Source organism: Apus apus, chromosome 1 (genome assembly GCF_020740795.1).
Source record: "Apus apus isolate bApuApu2 chromosome 1, bApuApu2.pri.cur, whole genome shotgun sequence".
Classification (NCBI taxonomy): domain Eukaryota; kingdom Metazoa; phylum Chordata; class Aves; order Apodiformes; family Apodidae; genus Apus; species Apus apus.
The window spans coordinates 148171317-148189852 of NC_067282.1; the positions used below are offsets into that span (position 1 = coordinate 148171317).

Here is an 18536-nt window from a genome sequence, read left to right on the forward strand (position 1 = left end):
ATTTATCACCATGAATTACTTTTTAATTTTTTCAGCACTCAAGGGCATCAAACTGAATCCATGAGACTGACTAACTTCTGTGGAAGGCAACTTACATATTTCATAATAAAACAGAATTCTGACCTAAACATTGCTTCTGTCCTTTAAATGCTGGCAATCTATTCTGTAAAAAATAGACACTCATTTACCATTTTTATACAGCTCCTAGTACTTTTGTTCAAGTCATTGCTCAGTATAATAGGTTTTTTCCTATCCAGGCCTGTCACAAAGCACATCATATATTCCACCTTGCTAAAAAGTCACCAGCTGCTATTTATAGATCGTCCTAAGGATGACTTATTTTATACTCTTTACTTCCCTTCAGGAGGCTGAAATCAACTCAGTGTTGTCCACCACCTCAAACCTAACTGTTCTCGTGCCTTCTCTTCAAGCAATTGAAAACATGGATGAAGATGAGAAAGCCTTTTGGATGTCAAAGAGTAACATCCCAGCTCTACTGAAGTACATTAATGGATTTGGGTTTAGGAGGGAAGGGCGGAGGGGAAGCTTAATGAATTGCTTTCCATTCCAAACAAGATGTTGGTCTGAAGCCTCTAAAGCAAGACAGCTCTTAGCATTTTTAAGGGAAGGACATAGGATTCCCCTTCTAGCTTCAATGGCATAAATCTCTGTAGCAACTCCACTTAAAACAAAGCTGTAAATGTCAGAAATGTTTGAAGGCCAAGCCAAGATGAGAACATAGCTGAACTAAGTATTGTACAAACAAGTCCTGCTTTAAACCACAGTTTTGAACACGGTCAATTTCTTTTTCTGTTTTTGTTTTGTTTTAAAGAGAAAATACAAAACCTTCAAATTAAGTTCATTCCCTTTAGGTATCATGTACTGACAGGAGCTTACAGCTTTGCCGATTTCCAGAATTTATCATCCTCTGACATGCTGCCAACATCTCTACAGAGCAACTTCCTACAATTGTCCAAAGAAAATGGGGTGAGATCACCTGAAAACCTCTGTGGTATCATACACCAAACCCTGACCATCACTGCCACATAGGCATTATATAACTGTATTAGAAAAAAAGACTGTGTCATTAAATTAAAAAATAGATCAGTTATATTGGGCCCTCTAGGAAAAACATCAACTTTATTTTCTCCATCACTTTACCTAGCTGAAATTTACCTACAATATTATTTATTCCTGATGTCCCAGTAGCTGCTGCAAACACCGGACAGTCTCACAGCCAAACAGGAGCACTGTCCTTGCTTCAAGCACCTTCTGTGAACTGATTTAAGGCAAAAAGCATCAAGGAAACCAGATAACTTATTTTCGGGAACTGGGAAGGCAGGAGGAAGCAGTGATACTGTGCCCATGTGTGCATGTGCAACTTGATAGTCCCAAACCACCTGACAATATTTTTTAATGGTAAATAACTAAAACAGACAGCCCTTCCCCCTCAGCCTTTTTATTTAGTACTACATGTTCCCAGAGGATTTTCTGGGAACATATATGGCACTTGTAAGCACTTCATCCCCACTAAATGATGGAAAATCTCCCTTTGCCTCCCTTCCCCAAGGGAAAAATCTCAAATGGGCTCCTTCAAAGTTGCACAGATATGGGAGCTCTTCCTGCTATGGGGTGGAGGTGAGCACACCTGCCCCGAGCAACAACCCCAGTGGGAGCAACCCCAGGGTTTTGCAGGTCTGTATCAGGGAGCAACTCTGAGTCCCAAAGTCACCTCTCCTACACATGGTTCCCTGAGGCCAGGCATGCAGCAGCAGAGCTGCAGTGCAAGCATTTGGGAAGGCGTGGAAATCCACTGCAGGGACCACCAGAAAAATACTACCAGCACTATGCAAAAGTAAGCCCTTTCTCCTTGCCCTCTTTCAGAGCCTCACCCTCGAGGGTGCTCACATCGTCGCTGGTGACATCGCATCCACAAACGGGATCATCCACGTTATTGATAAGGTACCCGGCCGCTTAGGGACAGTTTGTTCTTTTGCCCCACAAGCAGTGAATAATAATTAACAACTCTTGGGGGAAAAAACTATTAGCATGGAATAGCATTTTCTCCTGCATCTGATCCTTGCATGTGCACAGGCTCTGACACGGGATATCTGCTCCCTTTCCAGGTTCTGGCTCCCCCCCGCAGCGCGGTCATGCCGCGGCTGTTGGCCCGCCTGGAGGAAATGCCTGATTTCTCCATTTTCAGGGGCTACATTATTGTAAGCTTTCAAATCCTTTTATGAATAGAAGCACTTCTCTGCTTTGTTTGCATTTGGACTCCTATCTGGTTATCAGTGCTCATTCTGAATTGTTTTTGTGTGTTTCACAACAGCAATACAAGCTGGCAGATGAAATAGAAGCTGCAAACACATACACAGTTTTTGCCCCAAATAATGATGCCATAGAAAATTACCTAAGGGATAAAAAGTCTCCTAGTCTGGTACGTATTACTCACAAGACAACTCAGTATCTCATGTTTCAACTGGATGGATTGAAAGGACACAGATATAGGAAGAGGGATTTGTTTTCCAGAAGTTCAGCACATGTTTTTGTTTGTTTTTACCACCAGAAGGTGAGGGGGGATGGATCCACCCATTTTCCTGGCTTGTTAGAAGAGCCTAGCTATTTGCTCTGGGTTTTGTCCTTCTCTAGGCTCAAATCATGCTGATAATATCCAAGACATTTCACCAGTAGACTTTTTTTGTGGGTTTATTGTTTTGGGGTTTTTTTTGCTAAGAGATAAGTACAAGAATGCCCAGAAAAAACATCGAAATTAATTTCCTAGGTGAACAAGTCCAGTCCCCTGTCATCACTGGCAACTTCATCATTAATAATGCCACAAAATATTCTGATTCTTCCTTAAAACTATTCAGATGCTTGCCCTGTCACCCCTGTGGGAATGTTATTGCCCAGCCACTTCCTGCAGACTGTTTCTAATCCCACTTTAAAGACATTGTTGGCCAGTCACAGGACCTAGAAAAATTTCTGAAATTTTCCTGGCTAGAAGAATTTCCTTAGGCAAACCCCCTTGCTACTGCCCTCTCCCAGGAGCCCCACACCAGGGTCATGCCTGACCTGGCCACCAGCTCCTCCCACTGGCATGGAGATGTCCATCCCACCTCCCCTGCTGACTGCAGTCCTCATGCCCAGAACTAGTTTATATTACTTTGACAGCACACTGCTGCCCAGTTTATATCCCTTTATTCTTAAGCCAGGAATATGTTTTAGCTGAAACAACTTTTTCTTTCTGGCATTTGTCCTGACATATTTACAAGGCCCAATAGCCTTCTCAATCCTGTTGGTCTCCTCCCAAGACAAGAATCTGTTCCCTGCAACATCTCAGCACCTTTTCATTTGAAGCAGCTTTATGGAACGCACGTAGCAAGAGCCACACCTTGCAGAGGAAGCTTCACCCATGGCTTGCTCAATGCCATTACTACTTCCTTGCCTCTTCCAGAAATGTTTACCCTGCCACACTCTGTCCCTACTTTCATGGTCTCCATTTACAGCCAAGAAGCTGAGGAGCACAGGGTTCCAATGACTCAAGCCAAAACATTCACCACCAACTGGCAGACTCACAGCAAAAGCCCCATATGCTGCTGCACCAGAAGAATTCACTTGTGTTCAAGCTATGTCTGCTCAAATTACTTCTGAACACTATTTTAGTTAGTTTCATGGCATAACTTCAGCATTTCTACACAACCATAAAAAGCATTTATATCAAACTTTGAGACACATAGATAGCTTTAAGACATCGATCCTGTTGGATTTGGGTGACACACAGAAATCTTTTTCATTTCCATTACTTACCAACATGTTTCTTTTTGTCTTGCTTCCATCCTCCCAGTCTTGCCTGGTGTGGCAATCTGACAAAGAAAATCAGAAAACAACCCTAAAGTTAAGCCTGTCTAAGCCTTGTCCTCTTCACCAAACACCCTGGGAGAACTCTGCCACAGAGAGAACAGGGAAGAGACCGCATTTCTTGGCCTTGCTGGAAGCAAGGTTTTGTTCTCACTCTGCTGATGATCAAAGACATAAATGGAGATACAGGGGAGTTAACCTGTCCTCCAAAGCATCCAAGTCAAGAGGATTACATAGGGTTGGCCATTGATGGAGACCTATGCCTTAGTAAATTAGCTTTATCTTAATCCCCACCTTCTTGTCTTTCTTTGTCAAGCCTATGGAAAACAAAGCGGTAGGCTCATCCTATGAGATGTAACAAACGCATCAATCTGTCTGCACCAGGCAGCATCAGAAATCTTGCAGCCTGGGATTGTTTCATGCTTTCACACAATTTTGAAGGAGCTGAAGAGCAAGGAGCACTATGAATGTTCAGAACAAGGGGTCAGCAGGCAACAGGACTTCCCACAAGCAGTTTTGATTGCAAAGACATATATCTGCAGCAGCACTGGATCTGTTGGATAGGCTGCTCCTAAATCCTCCAAATGCCCCAGCTACTCACATCTACAGTTCTCTCACAAACACCATCCCCTTCTGCTTTCTCCTCCAAATCAAGGGGCACTCTGGGAGTCCCCTGCTTCAGAATAAGATGCAGAAGCCTTGGGAATCCCTCACAAAATCTTGATGAATAGAAAATAATTTCACTACATCAATGAAAAATGAATATATTCTAGCAATGACTCATAGAAAACTTTCCAATAAGCAGGTGTGGCTCTAGCAATTTATTGACTGAAGATGACCTTGAAGATTTAAAAAAAAAAAAAAAGAATAAAATAAAATAAACCCTACAAACTGCTGTAAACATTCATCTATAAGTTACTCAGTGATTCCCAATAGAAGAAAGGGGTATAGGGAAGATTATAAAAGCAACCATGAATATGGAACTTAAATGAACTCATGAAGTTCAGAGTCCTAAAAAATCATCTAACTCTTCCCTGAACCTGTGAGCCAGCCCTATGCACAGAAGAGACAGTACTGAGCACACGCAAAACTTGGCCCCATCAGTTCAATAGCCTTCCATCCCCTACTATCAAGAAAAGTTTCATTATGACAGGAACATAGTCTCTCCATGGTAACAAATATGAAATAACCTGCCAGCTGGAGAACCTTCTCCTTAAATTCAGGCAATCTATGTTTGGCTTATACCCCTTGGGAAAAACTATCCCAAAGAACTTTCTGTGCTTCTTCATGTAACTCTGAATTTAATTGTGTGTTTGCAGCATGAGGACCAAATCCGCTATCACATTGTGCTGGATGAGAAGCTCCTGAAGAACAACCTGCACAATGGCATGCACAGGGAGACCATGCTGGGGTTCTCCTATCAGGTTGGGTTCTTCGTCCACAATGGCCAGGTACTGCTGTCTGCACTTGCTCAGAGAACAGGTTTCCTGCTTTTTACAAATGCAGTCTCAACTTTTAAGTAACATGCAATCAGAAGGGGCTGTGTACTCCACATTAGCTTCTGGGACTTAATAGCATGAAAGATGTCACTCAAATGCAATGTCTCTGTCAGATCTGCTTAATTCAAGTTCACTCTGGAAGGGATCTTTGAATTTTATTTTAGCTATGCTGTTCCCATTTAGGATTGCATTTTAGAAGCTACAGTGGTAGACATGCATCTCTGGCAGCTCCAAGTCTGTATCACAAAGCACTTATTAGTCTGTCTTCCAAGAGCTATTAGACACCTGCTTTCAGTTATAAAACATTAATTCTGTTTTACTCCCCTTTCAATCCTAAGAGCTCAAAGCACTTGGCAAAAATATGAATTGCATTTCAACACCATTCATGGGAAAATCAGGCACAGCAAGATTAAGTGACACACCTAATTCTGTGAAACAGCCAAGAAGGGAACCTGGTCCTCCTTCTCTGTCCCAGAACTCCCTCAAGGCCTAGGCAAAGGAGGACAGAAAGCTTCTCACCAAAGCAGTTTCAGCCCAGCTGCTTGCTCTGCCCACAGCAGAGCCTTGGAAGAAGCATCTGCTCATGGGGCTGTTCCTGGTGAGGGAACAATAGGAGTGCAGTGTAGCAGAGAGATTATGAAAGTTCTCCTTGCAGGAGCAGCTGCTGGGAGGTCTTCCCTGAAGCCCATCATCCAGCAAACCCAGCTCTTGGCTTGCTTTAGGCTCCTTTTTCAAAACCTCTATACCCTGTGGTGGAAAAAGCTGCTCTGCCACATCCTATTGCTAAGAAACTTCAACAGGCTGCATGTCTTCCTGAGCCCTCCAGTCCAGTGAAGCTCTTATATGTAGTAAAACTGGGATGGGAGCAAGTGCTTGAATATAACAATGTCCTTCAGTTTTTCTGGAGTGAGGCCTGTACGTTGCTCCTTCTTTCACCCACTACTGCTGCAGTTACCACAAAGCTACTGAATAGCTCTGTTGCTTTCTAACCCATTGCATTCCTTTTGCAGCTATTCGTAAATGATGCACCTATAAGCTATACAAATGTTGCAACAGATACAGGAATTATTCATGGTTTGGGAAAAGTCCTGGAAATTCAGAGGAACAGATGTGATATCAATGACACCGTGATCACTGTAAGTGGTTCTGTTCATACAGATGTTTAAAGGTCGATCAATGAACCTATAGCCAGACACAGATGAAATGTACAGGATACCTGACACTGTATGTCCCAGTAAGGAATGCATGCATTTTCCTCAAAGGATATTCCTAACAGAGTTTTAGCACATATTAAGACTGCTCTGACCCCACAATCAGTCTACTGACAGCCTAGATAAAATATAGCGTAGCCCAGGAATAGGCAACTCCTGAACTTCAATTTTCAGAAAATAATAGCAATGGCTCTACTCTAATACAGTTTCCTAGCCAGGTCACTTGTTTATTAAGTAAACCAGCTTAAAAACCTGGAAAATAAAATATTTTTAGCAAGGAAAAATGTTTTCTTTCAATCCAGATGTAGATTACTGCCACACATACACATGAATTCCTTGTGCCCTCTGCAGAAAGAATTCTCCCTCTTTTGTCCCTTCTATGTATGAAATACAAATGTGATTGCATTCCTTTAAATAATAGGATGTGGTTTTCCACAGAGTTTCCCTTTGTCTTTTCTCCTGAGTGAGTAAAATAGGACAGTGAAGAGGAAAATACCTCACTTTGTTTATAGGGCACACAACAAACCAGGCAAAGAGGACAAAGTGAGACGGTTTTTAGTTAAAGCAAATTTAGCAGGCCTGAACTTTTGCAGCTTAATTCTTTTCCTTAGGATATGGCCTCCTATCTGACTGTATTTCACTCAAGGTTTTCCCCCAGCTTTGCTTTGTCAGGTACTAACCGAGTTTTGCCCTTAGTGCTTTGTTTTCCCAAGGAAAATTATTTTACCTCCTACATTCACATGCAGAAAGATCCTTAAATATTCATTTAAGCCTTACTAAAACTAAGCACGTATTTAGCTAAACATGAATAACATTAAGTATTGTATATTATATACAACCTGCACCTAGGTCTTGTGCAGAAAAGGACAGTACATGGGCAAATGAGTCACACACACACATAGAGCACAGGACATATACACCCTGTGAGTTTTTAATTTCCAAGCTGCTGTTGCCCTTATGCCATAGGCAACCTACATCCAAGATCAGGATTTGTCTCTTACTGTGGAGGCCTTTGGGAAACACTGCTTTAGAAGAACAAAGCAAAATGTCCAAAACAGATTTCTTTATCCTTGGGAGAAGGCTCCACCCAGAGTGTCCCTACAGGGCCTCTGGTAGGGAAGGTCTTCCTTGCTGGGCAGTCCAGCTACTTTCACCCCCTTTACCAAAGGGATTATCCTGACTGGGCACCCTGAGATCTAGGTTTACAGACATAGCTGGAAATTATGCATATTTATTAAACAACGTGTCTGGAGCTCTGTACAGTCATTAACTACCTCCTATTTGTGTTCCTTAAGGAAAAGTGTAGAATTTGTTTGCAGCCATCAAGTTGTCCTCCAGGAACAAAAGAAATAGTAAGTTTTTTATCATTAATGCTAATTTATTTTAATCAAAACTGAGCATAGATGCATTCCATTCTGTTTTTAATAAAATTGCCTCCTTTTCAACAAAAGTTATAGCAGTTACTTCAACCTGTTACATATTTTGCTTGCAGTCGGTAGACTCAATCCACCCTGAGAACAAGGGAACAGAATCAAGGGCAGCTTCAAAAAATAGTTTTACTTAGAAAGAGCAGTTTCTAGTATGCATTAGGACAATGGAAGACTCCTGAAACTGTAAAGGTTACCTCTCCCATGCAGAACTGAAGGAGTTGAAGGTGGTCTGCAAAACGCTTGCTACAGGAGGAATTACACAAGCAGCTTTTAGAGTTTCAAATCAGAGATGTACAGAAGGGCAAACTCAGCCTGTCCCCAGCAATATGCTGTGGCTTGTGGTCATAAAGAGACTTGGAGACTATAGAGACCTTGAGTGGCCAGGTCCAATGCATGAGAACTGCAGATATTTAGCAGTTCCCTGTCAACCACAATAAAACCTAGAGTTTCTTGGCATCTAAATTTTACAAGGAAAGCCCCTCTGTTGGGATGATATAAGCATATTTCCCTTTATACTTTCTTACTCTTTAATCATTTTTGCCAGTAATAGGATTCCAAAACAGAACAAGTCACATGCACCCCATTAAAGTAACTGGCTGAAGTACTCATGAGTAGAACTCAAAAATATTAACATTCCCTTGAAAATGTGCAGGCAGATGGATGCTTATCTCAGTCTCCTAACAAGTGTTCAATGAGACCAGCTCAATGAGTTCATCTTTTGCGAGCGAGCTTTCCCAGTTGTGTCCAGACCTGGAAGATAAAGTTTCACCAACTGTTTTTGCAGAACTTTGGCTCTCAGTTTTCCAAGAAGAATTAGGAAGAACACGAAATATGTCCAGAAAATTAAAATAAATAAATAAATAAAAATTCAATTATGAGGAAAGGCAGTATTCCCTGGGCTCTGAGTTAAGTTGATCTTATGTTCACCAGCAAAAAAACAAATTGGCTAATGCATTATTTCTAAAAGTATTTCCTTCTTTTTCATTGTGAATCTGAATCAGTGCACAGCATGCATAAAGTTAATGTTCATTTTTTTAAAACATTTGAAAGTAGCTGATCAATATTACTCAGAAGTGGAGCCATTTCTCCAATTTGCATTCAGGCAGGGGAGAAGAAATACTGTGTCCTCTCAAAAAACACGAGGATGTACACGATCCAGATTGGGTGCCAGCCAAAGTGTGCTAAAACCATCATTGTGAGTACACTGCTTCTGTCTCAGTAAGAGCCAGGAACCCCCACCCCTGAACTTCAACCTCCTCATAACCCTCTGCTAAACACACACAGCACATCAAGGCAGTCCCTGACAAGGTATCTATAGACCTTTTGTTCTGGTTGCAGCAGAGATTGAAAGGCTAAAGGCTGCTGATGGCTGGGAACAGCTCGCAGCTGATACTGTGCAGAGGGAGCACAGGTTTGGAAAGAGTAACCCCCTTGTTTGTCCCTAGCAATCTCATCCACCTTTCCCTGGGGTGGTGGAGGGCACCTGGGTTCCACCAAGGTGGCAGCTTGAGCCCCACACAGTAAGGAGAGTGGCCAGAGGCTTAAAAATCCAAATCTATAGTTCACCTCCACCCATCAGCAGCCCCAAGAGAAAACACCCAGCAGCCATGTGCTTGCTGCCATGCTGGTAATGACCCCTTCCAACCCAAACCATTCTATGATTCCTTGGTTTCCAGACCAGAGAGTGCTGTGCAGGTTTCTTTGGGCAGCAGTGCCAGCCCTGCCCAGGGAAAGCAGGGAGCGCCTGCTTCGGAAACGGCATCTGCCTGGATGGCATCAACGGCACAGGCGCCTGCGAGTGCGAGGAGGGGTTTGTTGGCATGGCCTGTGAAAGCTGCATCGAAGGCAAATATGGCCCCAACTGTGATCAAGGTACTGAGCATCCCCAAACCACTCAGGCTCCTTCACTACTCTTGTCAGATGTCAACACCTTCCCCTTAGATCTTCTAACCATGTGCATTCTAGATCCTGGAAAGGTACATCACTTTCAGGGTAAGAGGCCAGTCTTAAAACCTGGCTTCAAGTCTTAAAAAGACTTAAAGTCTTAAGCCCTTTTCTTCCCCCATTATGGTATTTTGTCTCCTCTGTTTGGAGATGCTGCCTGCTACTCTGGCCAACTACAGGCTTAGAACATCATCCAGTGAGAATAATCCACTTGAGCGCTACTTTTTCACCAATGCTTTCCCATTAAAATACAATTTCAGTCCCTACACTAGAGAAGTGAGGAAAGATAAGCACATTTTGAATTTAGATTTATTCTGCAGGTAGAAACTAATAGGCACAAGCCAAAGAATTTCTTGAAATAGCCCAGAGCAGAAGGTGCCATCAGCAAAAGACACCTGGGCCATCCCTTCCTTCCCCGGGCTGCCTGGCTGCACAAGCTGCTGCCTTGCCCAGGGACAGAACTTTCCTCCCATCTCTCCCCACAGCATGTGCTTGTGTCCATGGGAAATGCAGCAACGGGATCGATGGGGACGGCTCCTGTGAATGTGACGTTGGCTGGAGAGGGGTGACGTGTGAGACTGGTGAGTGTTCCCTCCTTTATTTTTTTCTGGGGCAAGGAGTGAGCATTTCAGGAAGTGCCAGAACTACAGCTGTGGTCAGATCCCAGTGCACCATCAGATATCCAGCAGCTTCCCACACACAGTGAAATACAGGGAACAGTCTTGTGCTGTAGCAATTCATTACCCTATTAAGAGAGCCAGCCGAGATACCGCTCATTGGACTTAAATGCCTAACTTAGCTAATTTTCTACCTGTGTCAGCCTGTGTCTGTCCCAAAAGAACATCCTATTTGTTATGGCTAGATGTTTTGCAAGGCAGAGTTACCTAGCACATTTTGATGTTCAAATCAAAAGCCTCTCAAGTGCTACAATTGATTTACCTATACAACACTGGATATTATGTTCTTGCTAAAAACCCTATCAAATAAATCATTTTGTGTTAGCTTAATGCAGCTCCTATACCAAATTAAATTATATTTTAGTTAAACATAATTAAAATGTATTAACTACTTCAGAACTATGCATAATAGTATAAAATTAAAAGAATATTATTAGCACATTAATAATAGCATTCAATAGCAGTTTTAAATTTGCTCAGGGAAAAGATAGTAATAAAATTAACTCTATAGTTAGAGATGCTATAGTTATACCTGAGCAAATTTCAGTTCCTTTTGAAATCTGTAGTTACATCATTAAGCTAACAGTATGCAAAACTCACCAAACTAAACGCAGATAAAAGACAACAGGTGAAATGTTGCCCTGGCAATATGTTGACCTGCCTCTTCCTCACCACTGAATTTAAGGGGTACACGATGATCTGTACATCCAGAGTCTCTGTACAGGCTGGGAGTGCAGCTGTCTGATTCAGAACTCAGACCAGCTCTACATGATGGGAACAAAAGACTGAGAAACTAGAAGGATGTTGACCTAAAAGGTTCTGATCCCTGTTTTGGTATTTTTATTGCAGAAATCAAAGATGATGCATGTAACACCTCGTGCCATACCAGTGCTAAGTATGTATGAAATCCACTTATTTGGAAAAGGGGGGATAAAAAGGGGATCTCTTGCAAGGCAAAAAACATACTCCATCTTGTTCTTTATGAAGACTTCTCAACAGTATTGATAACACCCATGTTTTCCACCACAGAGATAAGGAGCAATGTCAATGTAATATATTCAGTGATGAGGCCAAAAAGTTCAAAACATGCATGTTAAAAGGGGAAACAAATGGGATTTTGTGGGGAAGGTGGAAAAAAAAAAAAAAGGAAAAAAATGAAAGTGAGACACCCTACTGTGTAACATACAAAGACAAGGAGCCTCCTGCACTAAACAGAACAGGAGGCCAGGGCAAACTTGCTTAAAGGTGGGGTTCTGAGGTGGGCTTTATGTGCTCCATTTATTTGCCTCATTCACCACTACACACAATTCAGAAATGCTGTCAGCACTAGGGACTTCACCAAAGAGAGCTGCATTCGACAAGAAACAGTTCTCCACAACAAAATACACAATGAAGAACAATTTTTTTGTTTTTAAATGCTCTCAGTGGTGCAGCACAAATACTAGGACACTAACTAGTTTTCAAAGGAGCAAGTCACCCCCACTGAGTAATTTACTGAAGTGCACCTAGCTCCCCCATTGCTGACCAGACAAAAAGATTTACATGACCCAAGATTTTAATAAAATTAAAAATAAATTAATTAAATAAATTTAAAAAAGGAAAGGTGACTGAAAAGACTCCTTATTTTCAGGCACAGCTTTTCTGTAGGAGCAGAGAAGCCAGAGGGGCAAATGGGAAACTACCGTTTCCCCAGATGTAGATTATCCTCTCCCCCATGTGATTGTGAAATGTAGTTCACAGCATTGATATTTACCAGGCCTTTTTGGCAAAACTCCACCCTCAAATTTGCTCAGGGGGATCCCACACATGCTGACATCAAGACTGTGTTTCTGACAGAAGAAGCCGGCTGCTGTCCTGAGCCTTATTCATCCACTGCCATACCCATGTAGGTACAAGGATAGGTGCAGGCATGGCAGGAGAGGGGGAGGGACAGGATTGTGCTGGCTGTGTTGTGAGATTGTCCCTGGGCGACACCAGCGAGTAATCCCTGTACAACAATACAGAGCTTACGGGGCAGCAAAGCCACACTTGCAAACAGAAGGCCAAGCTGTCAAAAAAACACCAAACTTGAACCCAGGAGACTCAGACACCTGGCTCTCATCCTGGCACATCTGATCTGCTTCATGCCTCAAAAAATTGGCGAGGGGGCAGGGAAATGTGTGTACAGTTTTTGAGTGAGCAGGCATGCAACTTCTGGAGTTCTGCATGAGAAAATAGGACACTTGATGACCAAAGCATACATTTTTAATACTTAAAACATCCAAAACGCTTTTGGAAAGCTTAGTCTGACTAGGTTAATTTTTATGCTTATAACTACATCATACTGTATGGTTAAAAGCCTTGTTATTTCTAGGCAACATTACCTTTAGAACAATGCTCAAAACCAAGGGCAGTACAGATGACCTGACTCCTTTTTTCTTTTTTCTCTTTTTTTTTTTTCTTTATGTCATCTCCCTCTTTTTACTTCTTTAGCTGCCTTCTCCTATCAAATGGCACTGCCTATTGCAAGTGTGCAGCTGGGTTTGAGGGGAACGGGACGTTCTGCACAGGCAAGTGGACTTTCTTCCCTTTTGAAAAGAAGAAAAATATGCTTGAAGCACTCTGTGGTCACGGTGGAGCTGCTGAGAGACCAGCACTCCTCTATGCACCAGTTAAAAAACAGGAATCGCTGCCAGTTTGCTCCAAACAAGTAAAAACCCAACAGGTGCAGATTCATAGCAAACAAAGGGCTCAAAATCTCCAAGTTGTGAGGCATTGTGCTAAGGGAGAGTAGAGAAAAGGGAACATGCTGTGCACAACCCGGGCCCCATTGTTTGCAGAGTAATGAAACCTGGATCATGACATTTACTCCTTTTCCCAACAAAGCCCAGCAAAGAGAGGCCAGTTCAGGGTACAACAGCACTTCCAGCTATTGGAAGCTGTATAGCTCTACCATTTCCTCAGCTTTCTGAATTTGCACAGACTTCTGGTCTAAAGAAGTTGATTTTACCAGAGAGATCTGAGAAACTCTCAGAAAGGGACAGCAGCAGCTAAACCTGAATGTCCCTCCAAGGTCAGGGATATCCAGACTTACAAAATAGATTGCTTCCTGCTACAGGAATTGTAATTAATTTTACAGTTGTTTTACTTAATCCTTAACCAATTAAAATACTAATTCTCTTGAGAACAGAAGCATATTTGTCTACTTTCAATGGCTGGCAGAGTTCTAATCCAAGATTGGCTTTGGCTGCTTTCTTTTTCTCTTCTGGCACAAATCAGCCAAATCCATTTTAATCTGATGGTGGAAAATCCCCCATATGCAGTAAGAACTGGGTGACCCATAGTGGTTATGCACCCATCCTTACTCCCCTATGCAGAATTCCCAGACAAGACTGGTTACAGGACAAGTCATTTCTCCAGTCTGGCTATTACAGCTGTTGAAACAGGGAATTGGGATCATTAGAAGCTAAAACTAAAGCAATGTTTGGGCTGATTTGATGCACACTGAAGGTCAGAAAAGGTTCCCTCCCTGCTCTTGGGATAACCCAAGCAAGCTCAAATTGCCAGTCACTGACTCATCCAGAGTTAAAGAAAGAGCACAAACATCCACCTGAATAACAACCAGGACCTTTTGTCATAGGAAGGAGCTGGGTGATATTACACTCTGTAGACCTTCTGCAAGAGAAGGTCATTTGGTCCCTGTGCAGAAAAAGGCAAGCTAAGGGAAAGTTTCAATGTCCATTTAATCTAGAGAAGAACATGAAGGTCCCATCTTTGGTGCTTGGTTGGAATGTGCAGAATCAGAAGACAGAAGTTACTCAAAGTCAGTCCTGGACGACTTCTTATCTTCCAGACTAGAAGCATCTTCTTAGCTTCCCCTCTTTAATCAATAAGATGTATTTAATATCTGGCACTAATAAAGTCCATGGCCTCTAAAAGCAGAAAGGTGCTGTGTTCAGAAAGTGTCATCAAATCTCTTTAAAACATAGAGACAGCTTAACCTGAAAAGCAAAAAAGCCATTTAAGCATGTTGTTTTAATCTGGGTTGTTGTCACTGTTCAGCTATTGATGCCTGCAAGACCAGCAATGGTGGCTGTTCTGCCAAGGCAGAGTGCAGAAGAACAACACCTGGCAACAGAGTGTGTGTCTGCAACGCTGGGTACACTGGAGATGGAATAGTTTGCATTGGTGAGTGTTCCCAATGCTCCTACTTCACAAGGAGGAAAATTACAGGACTGAGTTTTCCTGTAGGTGGAAGATCCTTCTTCTACTACGACCCAGAAGTGCAGTTTCCTGATACTATAGACCCTGGTGCCAAAGGCATCCCTACCTACCATGTGGTTGATAAGATCTGGAAAAACCATGCAACTACAGCAGTGTGGTGTGGCACCAAAGCTTATTAAACAAGATCTGCCTCTCAACAAAGATAGCCCCATCTTCAGCAACTTGATACACCCACACACCTCTGACCCTTGCAGACTTAAAGGCTTTTAGAGGCTGTTGTAGCAAACCTCCCCAGTTATAGTTTTAGAAATGCTGACAGTAGGGTTTCAGCCCTCTTCAAAACAACCACAAGACCGAGACTGAGGTATTAAGTAGCTAAGGGACTGAGTTTCATGGATTCACAGTTGACAGAAATCTACATCCCTAGTATGCTTTACTTAAAATTCTCCCTTCTTGGGTTTTCAGAAGTCACTCTCTTTTTATATCATAATGTTTCTGTTTTGTAAAGAAATCAACCCTTGTCTGGTGAACAACGGTGGATGTGATAGAAATGCAGAATGTACACAGACTGGACCTAATCAAGTGAGTACTTTGTCAGTGCAGAAAAATAAGACCAGCCAACTGTTTACATTTATGTAAAGAAATATTTCCTCATGTCAAATTTGTTTTTTCAATGGAAAAGTGGATTTCATAACAAAAATTCTGAAAAGCATATGCTTCTCTCAAAAAGGTATTTGAGGGGGGAATGTGGACAAACATGAAAAAAAATAATTTCAGTAAAAGGAATCCAAAACTGCCAAGAGAAGCAGTGTTTTGCTGTTTCAAGCAGTTGTTTTTTCTCCTTTGGGAGGTTTGATGTGAGAACCTGCCCGTTTGGAAGCATTGCCAGGTGATATTTCTTTTATTGTTACAGAAACTGTGCATGGAAAAAATCCATTTCAGACTAGCACTTCTCCCTGCATAGCTCAAATGTATTCACAAGGAAATAAAATGGGCGGAATCATAGTTCTCATGTAGGGGTTACAGCATACTGGTATTCAGTCACTTCTCTGCTGTTTTGTGTCTCCCATTCAGAAGTACCACATACGCCCCATAGAAGAACAAGCATAAAAGCACAAGGAGGGAAAAAGAGAAAAAATTCTGCCCAGGCAATAAAGTGGCACAGATTAGTGTTTCTATTTTTACAGCAGTTTCAGAAGGAGCTGAACACCGTGATTGCAGCACTTCTTATCATCCCCCTCTAGCTTCATATTGGCAGGAGTGTAAACCTCCTGCAAGTGCTGCACAACAGTGTTTCTTCAGGAGCAATGCAGGGAAACGTGACCAGGAGGCAGAGGCCACCTCTCGCCTTCCAGATGTTCAGGGACAAGAGGGACCATAACCCAGTCGGTCCTTTTCACCAGTACCAATCAACTAACTCTTGCCTTGATTGTCACTTGCAAGGCAGTACATTTCTGATGGTAGCACAGAGCCACTTAACTCCTTCCACATCTCTCTACACATAACAGGTGATGGCTGTTTTCTTCCATATATCCTCACTGGGGACAGAAGTGGCAGCTATTACTGTAGGTAACATCAGAACAATAAAATCCTCCACTACAAAATCCCATCACTGCAGTCACAAACTTACAGGACACAAATGAGTCTGCTTTCTGTAGGGCTTTCAGTCACACTCACATATAAAACGCTGTATTACACTGCCTACCAGCTTTTATTTCCTCCGCAGAAGTCTCCTTGAATTTTCCATCTCCTACATACTATGAATTCTAAATTGAGAACCATTAAACAGTGAATTGCAGAGGAAGAGAAGTCATTTCTCTGCAGCCATGTTAATTTTTCATCTTCATGATAACTGGCAAGGGCAAAACAGAATAATTGTGATATGTCAAACGCATTGCCACTGCATGAGAAGCCATCAGCAACATGAGCACACAATTCCATGTGTGTTTTGAAAACAGGTTTTGTCACTTTAAAATAAAAGAGGGGAAGGAAAGAGAAGTGAGGAGAATACCAACCTGTGCAAATAAAACAAGAGAAAAAAAATAGGGGGTTAGCCTGTTTTATCAGCAAGATGACTATACTGTATGCAGGTTTCAAAAGGGTAACTTCAAATGACCAGGACTGCAGAGGAGAGACAACTGCAGAGGAGAGACAAGAGATGGAAAAACAGAGAAAGGACAGATTGGACCTCTAGGAAATTGTTATTCCCCAGTCTCTGTCTATGGTTGCTCATACTGGCTCAGAAACTGCTGCAGAAAAGGTGATATACACCATATCATGATGAAATAAACTGGGAAAAATTAAATATAAGTGTGCTGAAAAAAATCAAGCATTTGTTCCATATATGCATGCTTTCTGTTTTTGCCTTGTAGGCAGTATGTAATTGCTTGAAAGGATACTCTGGAGATGGTAAAAGATGCACATATATCAGTCTGTGTTCACAAGTAAGTATCCATTTAAGGAGCATATTTTAAGGTCTTGTTATAATCATTTCACTCTTGGGTTTTGTACGCATCCAAAACTAAGTCAGTTATGCCCAGAATCAACTTTTGTTAACTTAGGTAATTTTTAAATGTGCTTGGTTCAGTACATGCTTAGGTGCTGTCGTTGTTGTAGAAACTCAGCGTGCATTAAGGGCTGGTCCTGCACCCCAGCCTGGAGGTAACCCAAGTGAGGGTTCAGAGTCATCACAGAGTCTTCAAAAAACACTTCAGATCAGATATAGAGAAACACACCCTAGTCTGTACTGGTAAAATATAAGTCATATCTTCTCAGTAAATGTTTTGTCATTGCTAGAGTTCACATTGAAAGCCACTATCTACATTCATGCTCAGTACCCAGAGGACTTACCAACATTTCAATTACTATTTTTTTTTAAATGCAGTTTCTAAGCAAGACAATCAAAGATCTTGGCTCAAATTATAAGAAAGAGAAATGTGATCTATGCATTAACTACACTAACCAAAAAAACCAAACGTGTCTACCATTCAGGTTGTTGATGTTCAGGGACCAGTTCTAGATATTCTACAAACCAGGTGATTAAGAATGATAGAAAATAGTCTACAATAGTACAAAATGCTTATTTATTTTTTAATATTCTCCTATCACTAAGTCCTCTGGTGTGATTTGGGACTATATCTGTGCAGCCTGAACAAGAGAAATGATCCAGTGTCAGCATATACATTCCCTTCTCAGTCTGAAATGTTTCTAGCCTAATCAGAGTATCATTCCCCACATTGCTGTGTTGTTAGCAGTGAAATCCGTGCTGGGACAAAGAGGTGCTCAAAGGCCTGGGCTCCCTGGAGTAGGTGTTCCCAGCAGAGGTCCCAGCCTGCAGGCTCACCAAGGGCAGAGCTCCCACGGGGCAGGTCAAACAGCAGAGCCACACATACCCTACAGCCATGTGGAGGCTGCATCCCAAGTGCATCCCTCTGGATGCATAACACAGGATAGCAACACTGTAAGCTGCAGCAGAGGCATCTTAGTGAATAGATAAACAGAGGAGGTGAGATGGAAGAATGAAAGCTTGTCTTAATGGGGAGATTAAAAGAAAGAAAAGAAGAAAATGCACAACATTCTCCACACCAACACTTTTTCCCTTCTTTCTTTCCACAATATGCCATGCAGGGCTTCCCATGGCTTTCCTCATTTTGTCCCTCAATTCTCCACAGGCTGAGAATCAGTCACGTTCATTTTGCTAGCTCACATACT

At 42.1% G+C, this 18536-nt stretch overlaps 1 protein-coding gene across 1 annotated transcript in view; it reads left to right on the forward strand.

Moving 5' to 3' along the window:
- Positions 1–18536, forward strand: part of STAB2 (stabilin 2) — an 88300-nt gene that overhangs the window by 44155 nt on the left and 25609 nt on the right. The window contains exons 29-44 of the mRNA XM_051621270.1: positions 365–501; positions 873–987; positions 1885–1962; positions 2127–2219; positions 2333–2440; positions 5181–5312; positions 6371–6496; positions 7867–7923; positions 9104–9196; positions 9678–9873; positions 10431–10526; positions 11472–11517; positions 13095–13171; positions 14664–14789; positions 15334–15407; positions 17198–17269. Coding sequence (XP_051477230.1) covers positions 365–501; positions 873–987; positions 1885–1962; positions 2127–2219; positions 2333–2440; positions 5181–5312; positions 6371–6496; positions 7867–7923; positions 9104–9196; positions 9678–9873; positions 10431–10526; positions 11472–11517; positions 13095–13171; positions 14664–14789; positions 15334–15407; positions 17198–17269 — 1626 coding nt within the window. The remainder of the gene's footprint in view (positions 1–364; positions 502–872; positions 988–1884; positions 1963–2126; positions 2220–2332; positions 2441–5180; positions 5313–6370; positions 6497–7866; positions 7924–9103; positions 9197–9677; positions 9874–10430; positions 10527–11471; positions 11518–13094; positions 13172–14663; positions 14790–15333; positions 15408–17197; positions 17270–18536) is intronic.